General features: G+C 36.1%; 1 protein-coding gene across 1 annotated transcript; it reads left to right on the forward strand.

Moving 5' to 3' along the window:
• Window positions 1-8730: 8730 nt before the first annotated feature.
• On the forward strand, window positions 8731-9714 carry LOC129747152 (secreted protein C-like; the record flags this gene model as incomplete). The annotated part of the gene is made up of 1 exon (XM_055741195.1): window positions 8731-9714. A coding segment is annotated over one exon (984 nt), but the record flags the coding sequence as incomplete, so codon positions are not given.
• Window positions 9715-10484: the final 770 nt, after the last annotated feature.

Raw genomic sequence — 10484 nt, forward strand, 5'->3', positions numbered from 1 at the left:
TTGCTACATACACACGCACAGCTTAGCCGTGGATGTTTGCCGGCAATTGAATTGAAGGAATGTTTTTTTTGTTGTTGCTTTTACTGCATACACACGCACAGCTCGGCCGTGGTTGTTTGCCGGTAGATTGAAGGGATTGAATTAGAAGGATATTTTTGTTGTTGCTTTTGCTACATTCACACGCACAGTGCTCGGTTCGCTGGCTGCCTGGTGTTGGCCGGTATTTATTTCCATCCTTCTTCGTCTTGTGATGCGATAGGGAGGGACGTGAAAGCGTTTTTATTTTGTTTCTTTCAGACATACGCAATTCGGTTAACTTGGGAGATTAATGCCGGTGGGAGCAAATCGAATCAGCACCGATCGCGTTATCTTCTTGTACCAATGACGCTATGTAATTGACTACACGCCATTGGCACAGAGGCTGAATTTTGGGTGTAGCAAAACTCATTTAGAAGTTCACAATAATAACTCTATAAATTTGTGTGTTCCATTCATCATTCAAAGGTTCTATTAATTGATCAATAAAAATCTGATAAAAATTAAAATAAGGAATCCCAAGTTATGTTGTAAATATATAAATCACAATGCAGCTAACGTAGCCCAATAAAAATTAAGTAATTTTCCGAGCTTTTCAAAGATTGATTAAAAATCATGATCGATTCAATAAAGAAGATTGAAAATAATAAAAATAAGAGAAACGTATGAATTGGACTATCACCTCTAGTTTTGTTGATACAGCATTTATAATATTAAAAATGAAGCAGAGTTAGGTGAAATCAATCATTGATAACTGATTAAACCAAAACCTACATGAAAACCAAAAGCTGGATCTAAATTTTTTATAATTATTTTATTCCAAAAAATAATGTTTTTTTTTTAAAGATATTCTGATATCAGAAATACAGTGATCTAATCAAGTCAAATTCTAAATTTTATCATTACATGTTTTTCTTATCTCACCAAGGCCGGATTAAAGGGGGGGCAAAAGGGGCAATTGCCCCGGACCCCCCGGCTCAGGGGGGCCCCCCGAGGGAAAAAAATGTATTTACATTACTTTAATCATATTCCTACAAATCCATGAAAAGAAATCAAAACTAGAAAATCTGGATGAAAACTCGAAATATAAAAACTAAAGAGCCGCCGTGAAATAATATCTCGATCTTAAAAAAGTTAAGGGGGCCCCCTAGAGTAAGCAGTGAGCTCTCCCACATTTTACGAGTTGAGAATATCAAAATCTTCTGGATAAAACTGAATTCGAAAAAAATTAAGAAAAATATCAGGCAAAACCCCTTTAATTTTCATTTTGTATCGAAACATATCAGTTACGATATTCTGGTAAAATAAAGAAAAAACATCTCCTCATTTTCATTACATTCAAATGTCTTGCACAACATTAATGTTTGTTGTTACGTTAAGTTTCCTAGTTTACTGCACTAAAATAGCAGCTTATTTCGCTTTCTGAACAACATTTCAGAGTTTTGCCCTGGCAGTATCCGGGTTAATACCGCGTTTTATAATAATTTTTCACCTTTCAATCATTATTATTGAAATTTTTATTGGTTTATAAATTTTAAACCCTTTTCCCTCCCTATTTTTGAAAGTAAATTATAAAAAAAAAACGGTAGTTGCAGTACAGGCTTTTTTTTATTGAGTTTCCATCCCAGTTTCTGTCTTAGACTTGAAATTTTTATTGGAATATTTTCAACAGATCGAACAAAAATGTTATCATCTATTGAAGTGAATATCCTGAATTAAGTATATCACCTGCCAAATTATCATTCTCAAATTATCATAAACACGATCTGGTAGTTGAGTTGATATTATCATTGAGTGATTTTCTTAATATGAATATTTATATAATCTTAATCTTATCTTTTTCCAGATTCAATTCATTGGGATTTTCAAGTCTTGTGTTGTTTTTTCAGTTACTGAAGTTCAGTTTCATTATTTTTCTGAATTTGGAAAATTCAGGATCTTTGTTTAAGATACTAAACTCATTTGGATTCATTATCTGATTTTCTTTCAATGATAACTGATTCTGTGTTTTAAACATTTAATCTTGATTCTCAATTTTTTTCAACCGCTCATTTTTGCACTAATACCCCTTTGGCTTTGAGGGCATCGAATGAAACTTTCGTCACATTTAGGATAACAATTCAATTAAAAAAAATTATCTGATGAGAATCATATTCAAAAACATCTCAGGCAAAAATTTTGTTTTGTGTTTCAAAGAAATAGAAATGAAATTAACATTTGGTGCAATTTCTGCTTTTGCTCTGATTGTGACTTTGTATCTTTTTTTCAATTTAATTCAAATTTTTTTCTCAATACTTGATTTGAAATTATGATTTAGATTTGAAACACTGAATTTTGATTCTGAGACCATCGTGATTTAAAGTTTTGAATTCTTAAACTCTTATATCTGTATCTCTATGGATTGTGGATTTAATTATTTTTTTTGTTTTTTTTTTTAATTTTGTTTTCTATGTTTCAAATCTTCATGATACTTCCTAATTGTCACTATCTAAATATTTCTCGAATAAGCACAAACCAAACGATCAATAATGATATGAAAATCATTTATAATATGTTTCCGGTCATTTTTTAAATTAGAGAATTTATGTTGGTGATAAGGGTTTAAAAGAAAATGAGAATTCAATTTTGCATTTTGCAGCTTAAATCAGAGTTTTTCTAAGAAATTTCTAAACTCTTCCCCAATGTTTGCACGTGATTGATTTCAAATTTTGATTTGAAGATACCAGAAACTATGTTCTACGCAGACAACATGGCTATTTGAAGTTAGTATACTGCACTCATCTCCAGTTTTTTTCACGTTTGAAAGGTTTTGTATTTTCTGGGTAGCATTTGAAAAAAAATCGAATTATAGGGCCCCCCAGAGAAAAGTTGCCCCGGGCCCCCCGATGGCTGAATCCGGCCCTGTATCTTACACAATAAGGATAAGAGAGGTTTTATTTCATTTGAAAAATTGGTTGAAGACGTCAAAACGATTTGATCTTTGCTATAATTTTTTTTCTTCTAAATTCAGATTGCTTTTTTTTGTTAATTTGCCAAAATTTGTATTTTACAGGATGGGGAAAAACAAGATGAAAACTTTTGTTTCTTTTTTGCAGAAGTTAAAATTGCTTGCGGTCTACGGGAAATTTTATCATTTATATAAAACCTTTTTATTCTAAATTTCTGTAAAGTTTTACAGATTTGTTAAAAAAGTGCAAAAACATCGTTAATGATTTTAACCTTTTTTCAAAGGATAATCTCAAAAAACAAAACCTTATAGAAAAAAAAACGAATAAAATGTTTGAATTCACTGCACAAAATTAATCTTAATAAGCTCATAAATTCTTTGCATCTGGGAGGAATGTGAATTTTGTTGCCTTGTTTAATTAATTCAAACATTTTTGAATGGGCAGTTGAGCTTTTGAAAGAACATGAATCAGGAAATAAAATTAGCATCGAACTAGGTTTTTCGAAAAATATTTCAATTAAGCATAAAAATTGTAGACCTCTGATCTATCCCCTCTCACTTTCGCACGGCCTTGCCTGTGATCATCTGTATTCTTCCAATTTTTTATTTGCTCTCACGACTCGCTTTCATGAATTTAAATTTCAGAATGAAAGTTGAATAATAAGAAAAATGTTATCTGAGAAATAAAAAAACTTCAATGTTTCATTTGCAAATATATAATATAGCATAATTGCCTTTAAGAGAACACAAAAAGGCTAGGAAAAGTAAACAATCTGAATGATTGTGGGCAAATACTACTGCGAACAAAAGACGTGCAAATTTCATCAAGATAACAAAACTAGACCTTTTAACATATCATTATTTGGATGAAAAAAAAAATTAAAAAAATCGTGAAAGAAATACAATGCCGGGAAAAAAGTTTAGGATCACCCCCTAAAAATCATGAAAATTTTGATCGGCCATATCTCAGCAATCTTACGCCATATTGCAAATTACAATTCTTTTGATCTCATTCAAGAGATCGTGAGCAAAACCTTCTTTGAAAGTATTCTACCAAATGAAATAATAAGTTTATATGACTTAAATTTAGCTTAAAGTTGGGACAACAAACAAAAACTGCTCTTTAAATTCAAACCCAATTATCTCAGAGTGAGGTGGACCAAATTTCAAAATTCGAGTTGCATTTTTTTTATCAAAACATATTAGTTAAATTCTGCGCAAAAAAATTGCAATGTGCTTAAAATACATAAAATAGCTACTTAGGGTATCGTCCAAAAGTTTGTTTGTTTGTTAACAGAGATACGCGTGAAATAAAAATATATGATTTAGAAAACTGATCCCATCCTTTTGGCCGTTACACCAAACTGCGGAGTGATCCCTAACGTTTGAGCGATAATCTCACTAGCTATTTTATATATTTTATGTACATTGCAATTTTTTTTGCAGAAAACTATGCTATGCTAATGGAAGATTGAGCAATTTTCCAGTCATCCAAAGAGCCATTATCACGATTGTAAAATTGCATTCTATGTGTGTATTGAAGTGATTGATGACTAGACGCACAATGCCCATACTATCTTTCTGTAAACGATCATAATGTTGTGCAAATGTTTCAAATGAGTTACGTTCCATCGCAAGCAAATGTGGCACTCTTTTTGCACGAGCATAAATTATTTTCACTTCTTTCTTCCGCAATACTGATAAAACTATAAAATTGATTAAACTTTCTTCGATCGTTAAATTTAACTTTAATTTAAATTTACTAGCAAAAGATTAACAACTTTCAAACTTTAAAAAGAAATTTCTTTGAGAACTCTTCCTTAGATGCATAATACAATTTTTCGAAACGTTAGTTGCAATATCCAATGAAAATCAATTAAACGTTTTTATAATTCCAAAAAGTACTGATTGAATTAAATTGAAATGATCTTTCGGAGTGGGAAGAAAAACAGAAAATTTCGATTACTCTTTCGAAATAAGCTCACGAAGTGGAAGTGCTTCCAAAGTGATGATTTCCTAATCCATTCCTACATAATTTAAGGGGGCATCCATTTATTACGTAACGCTCCTAGGGAGGTAGCCAAAACTTGTATGCATCCTGGAAAATGATAAACTTGCGTTCGTTAATTATTTTTTCAACATTATAGATATCTGATACATACAACATGCACTGTAGGCAAGCGTTATTTGCAAAGATGAAAACTAAAAGAAAAATCCAAAAAAATGGATTGATCTTTCACAGTTTGTTGTCCACAGGAAATCCAATTTTTGCCACCATTCACCTTTTCCTGGTCTTCTCAGTTAATTTTTCATAATTTTCATTGAACCTCATCAAATGCTCTTGCTCCTTCAAACTGAATTTTTCCTTATCTTCATGATGATGTATAACATTTTCGGGAACGACTGTCAAACACGTCTTTGAACAATCGATGCTTACCTAGATCCCTCTGCTTTGTATCTTTTTCTTTCATAAAGATTCTGAGAGAGATATTTTGGAATTTGTATTGAAAACCCTTGAAATAACCGTTGGAAAACCGTATATTAGACCCCCAAGATCTCAATTCCACTTTATGGATTTTAACATGCAAAGTTTAATAGTTCCGACGAATATTACTAAGTGAAGTATATTTGGCATAACAAGTTTTGCTCCTTGAGTAAAATAAATTCAACCAAGACAATCAGCCAACAAGCACAAAAAAAACTTGGAATATGACATTCAGTAAGTGTTAACAGAGATTTATCATTATTGAGTTATAAGTTGTGATCTGGACAGATATTAACTCAGTTTATTTTGTTGTATATAATTTGAATAAAGATGGACAAAAATGGTCAAACTCGCGTTGCGTAATTTTGAGACATGCGGGGGAGAGGGGGTTAAATAGTCCATTTTTTGCGTTACGTAATTATGCCGCCAAATCTAAATCGGGAGCCAGACGAAAAAATCCAGAAATATGTATTTTTTCTTCAAAAACAAGTAGACAGGTTTTAATTTGAATTAAGATTTCTTCAATGTTTATCTGCGATTCTAAATTGAACGTTAAATCAAAGTTATTAAGTTGTATTTTTGCAAAAAAATGTATTCATATTTTTGATTCCCAATTAAACAAATTTTACATCCAAATTTAAGTTTCGATACGATTTGACTTTTCTACACGTAGTATTCCGAAGCAAAATATATTTAAATAAAATTGAGCTCAAGTAAGTCACAGAAATAAGTTTCAAAACCCATCGTTTAACCTTATGCTAAAAATTCAGAATTTTATTATGAGTTTATAGTAGAAAAACCTTCAAACTGAGAGATCAGTCAGTCAAGTCAGTCAAGTCAGTCAAGTCAGTCAAGTCAGTCAAGTCAGTCAAGTCAGTCAAGTCAGTCAAGTCAGTCAAGTCAGTCAAGTCAGTCAAGTCAGTCAAGTCAGTCAAGTCAGTCAAGTCAGTCAAGTCAGTCAAGTCAGTCAAATCAGTCAAATCAGTCAAGTCAGTCAAGTCAGTCAAGTCAGTCAAGTCAGTCAAGTCAGTCAAGTCAGTCAAGTCAGTCAAGTCAGTCAAGTCAGTCAAGTCAGTCAAGTCAGTCAAGTCAGTCAAGTCAGTCAAGTCAGTCAAGTCAGTCAAGTCAGTCAAGTCAGTCAAGTCAGTCAAGTCAGTCAAGTCAGTCAAGTCAGTCAAGTCAGTCAAGTCAGTCAAGTCAGTCAAGTCAGTCAAGTCAGTCAAGTCAGTCAAGTCAGTCAAGTCAGTCAAGTCAGTCAAGTCAGTCAAGTCAGTCAAGTCAGTCAAGTCAGTCAAGTCAGTCAAGTCAGTGAAGTCAGTCAAGTCAGTCAAGTCAGTCAAGTCAGTCAAGTCAGTCAAGTCAGTCAAGTCAGTCAAGTCAGTCAAGTCAGTCAAGTCAGTCAAGTCAGTCAAGTCAGTCAAGTCAGTCAAGTCAGTCAAGTCAGTCAAGTCAGTCAAGTCAGTCAAGTCAGTCAAGTCAGTCAAGTCAGTCAAGTCAGTCAAGTCAGTCAAGTCAGTCAAGTCAGTCAAGTCAGTCAAGTCAGTCAAGTCAGTCAAGTCAGTCAAGTCAGTCAAGTCAGTCAAGTCAGTCAAGTCAGTCAAGTCAGTCAAGTCAGTCAAGTCAGTCAAGTCAGTCAAGTCAGTCAAGTCAGTCAAGTCAGTCAAGTCAGTCAAGTCAGTCAAGTCAGTCAAGTCAGTCAAGTCAGTCAAGTCAGTCAAGTCAGTCAAGTCAGTCAAGTCAGTCAAGTCAGTCAAGTCAGTCAAGTCAGTCAAGTCAGTCAAGTCAGTCAAGTCAGTCAAGTCAGTCAAGTCAGTCAAGTCAGTCAAGTCAGTCAAGTCAGTCAAGTCAGTCAAGTCAGTCAAGTCAGTCAAGTCAGTCAAGTCAGTCAAGTCAGTCAAGTCAGTCAAGTCAGTCAAGTCAGTCAAGTCAGTCAAGTCAGTCAAGTCAGTCAAGTCAGTCAAGTCAGTCAAGTCAGTCAAGTCAAGTCAGTGTCAAGTCAGTCAAGTCAAGTCAGTCAAGTCAGTCAAGTCAGTCAAGTCAGTCAAGTCAGTCAAGTCAGTCAAGTCAGTCAAGTCAGTCAAGTCAGTCAAGTCAGTCAAGTCAGTCAAATCAGTCAAGTCAGTCAAGTCAGTCAAGTCAGTCAAGTCAGTCAAGTCAGTCAAGTCAGTCAAGTCAGTCAAGTCAGTCAAGTCAGTCAAGTCAGTCAAGTCAGTCAAGTCAGTCAAGTCAGTCAAGTCAGTCAAGTCAGTCAAGTCAGTCAAGTCAGTCAAGTCAGTCAAGTCAGTCAAGTCAGTCAAGTCAGTCAAGTCAGTCAAGTCAGTCAAGTCAGTCAAGTCAGTCAAGTCAGTCAAGTCAGTCAAGTCAGTCAAGTCAGTCAAGTCAGTCAAGTCAGTCAAGTCAGTCAAGTCAGTCAAGTCAGTCAAGTCAGTCAAGTCAGTCAAGTCAGTCAAGTCAGTCAAGTCAGTCAAGTCAGTCAAGTCAGTCAAGTCAGTCAAGTCAGTCAAGTCAGTCAAGTCAGTCAAGTCAGTCAAGTCAGTCAAGTCAGTCAAGTCAGTCAAGTCAGTCAAGTCAGTCAAGTCAGTCAAGTCAGTCAAGTCAGTCAAGTCAGTCAAGTCAGTCAAGTCAGTCAAGTCAGTCAAGTCAGTCAAGTCAGTCAAGTCAGTCAAGTCAGTCAAGTCAGTCAAGTCAGTCAAGTCAGTCAAGTCAGTCAAGTCAGTCAAGTCAGTCAAGTCAGTCAAGTCAGTCAAGTCAGTCAAGTCAGTCAAGTCAGTCAAGTCAGTCAAGTCAGTCAAGTCAGTCAAGTCAGTCAAGTCAGTCAAGTCAGTCAAGTCAGTCAAGTCAGTCAAGTCAGTCAAGTCAGTCAAGTCAGTCAAGTCAGTCAAGTCAGTCAAGTCAGTCAAGTCAGTCAAGTCAGTCAAGTCAGTCAAGTCAGTCAAGTCAGTCAAGTCAGTCAAGTCAGTCAAGTCAGTCAAGTCAGTCAAGTCAGTCAAGTCAGTCAAGTCAGTCAAGTCAGTCAAGTCAGTCAAGTCAGTCAAGTCAGTCAAGTCAGTCAAGTCAGTCAAGTCAGTCAAGTCAGTCAAGTCAGTCAAGTCAGTCAAGTCAGTCAAGTCAGTCAAGTCAGTCAAGTCAGTCAAGTCAGTCAAGTCAGTCAAGTCAGTCAAGTCAGTCAAGTCAGTCAAGTCAGTCAAGTCAGTCAAGTCAGTCAAGTCAGTCAAGTCAGTCAAGTCAGTCAAGTCAGTCAAGTCAGTCAAGTCAGTCAAGTCAGTCAAGTCAGTCAAGTCAGTCAAGTCAGTCAAGTCAGTCAAGTCAGTCAAGTCAGTCAAGTCAGTCAAGTCAGTCAAGTCAGTCAAGTCAGTCAAGTCAGTCAAGTCAGTCAAGTCAGTCAAGTCAGTCAAGTCAGTCAAGTCAGTCAAGTCAGTCAAGTCAGTCAAGTCAGTCAAGTCAGTCAAGTCAGTCAAGTCAGTCAAGTCAGTCAAGTCAGTCAAGTCAGTCAAGTCAGTCAAGTCAGTCAAGTCAGTCAAGTCAGTCAAGTCAGTCAAGTCAGTCAAGTCAGTCAAGTCAGTCAAGTCAGTCAAGTCAGTCAAGTCAGTCAAGTCAGTCAAGTCAGTCAAGTCAGTCAAGTCAGTCAAGTCAGTCAAGTCAGTCAAGTCAGTCAAGTCAGTCAAGTCAGTCAAGTCAGTCAAGTCAGTCAAGTCAGTCAAGTCAGTCAAGTCAGTCAAGTCAGTCAAGTCAGTCAAGTCAGTCAAGTCAGTCAAGTCAGTCAAGTCAGTCAAGTCAGTCAAGTCAGTCAAGTCAGTCAAGTCAGTCAAGTCAGTCAAGTCAGTCAAGTCAGTCAAGTCAGTCAAGTCAGTCAAGTCAGTCAAGTCAGTCAAGTCAGTCAAGTCAGTCAAGTCAGTCAAGTCAGTCAAGTCAGTCAAGTCAGTCAAGTCAGTCAAGTCAGTCAAGTCAGTCAAGTCAGTCAAGTCAGTCAAGTCAGTCAAGTCAGTCAAGTCAGTCAAGTCAGTCAAGTCAGTCAAGTCAGTCAAGTCAGTCAAGTCAGTCAAGTCAGTCAAGTCAGTCAAGTCAGTCAAGTCAGTCAAGTCAGTCAAGTCAGTCAAGTCAGTCAAGTCAGTCAAGTCAGTCAAGTCAGTCAAGTCAGTCAAGTCAGTCAAGTCAGTCAAGTCAGTCAAGTCAGTCAAGTCAGTCAAGTCAGTCAAGTCAGTCAAGTCAGTCAAGTCAGTCAAGTCAGTCAAGTCAGTCAAGTCAGTCAAGTCAGTCAAGTCAGTCAAGTCAGTCAAGTCAGTCAAGTCAGTCAAGTCAGTCAAGTCAGTCAAGTCAGTCAAGTCAGTCAAGTCAGTCAAGTCAGTCAAGTCAGTCAAGTCAGTCAAGTCAGTCAAGTCAGTCAAGTCAGTCAAGTCAGTCAAGTCAGTCAAGTCAGTCAAGTCAGTCAAGTCAGTCAAGTCAGTCAAGTCAGTCAAGTCAGTCAAGTCAGTCAAGTCAGTCAAGTCAGTCAAGTCAGTCAAGTCAGTCAAGTCAGTCAAGTCAGTCAAGTCAGTCAAGTCAGTCAAGTCAGTCAAGTCAGTCAAGTCAGTCAAGTCAGTCAAGTCAGTCAAGTCAGTCAAGTCAGTCAAGTCAGTCAAGTCAGTCAAGTCAGTCAAGTCAGTCAAGTCAGTCAAGTCAGTCAAGTCAGTCAAGTCAGTCAAGTCAGTCAAGTCAGTCAAGTCAAAACTTACAAAAATCAAAAGTTTTTAGCCCATCAAAAGTTTTTAGCCCTGGTAAAATCCTTCCAGTTTTGATCGAATTTTGTATCAAATATCCGGGCAAGTCCGGGATAAACCGGGAAAACTTGTTCTAGAGCAAATTAAGCCAATTTGGCAGGTTAGTGTTTTGGGAATCAACATTGTTTTATTGATTCTTTTTTAACATGTTTTTTTTGTTGCATCACCCCAAGGAAATGATCAACAGTTGAATAAGTTGAAAAAAAGGTGTAAACTACAATTATAAAATTTAATTATCTTTATTTTTGAAATGTTGAAA

Source organism: Uranotaenia lowii, chromosome 2 (assembly GCF_029784155.1).
Source record: "Uranotaenia lowii strain MFRU-FL chromosome 2, ASM2978415v1, whole genome shotgun sequence".
NCBI classification, from domain to species: domain Eukaryota; kingdom Metazoa; phylum Arthropoda; class Insecta; order Diptera; family Culicidae; genus Uranotaenia; species Uranotaenia lowii.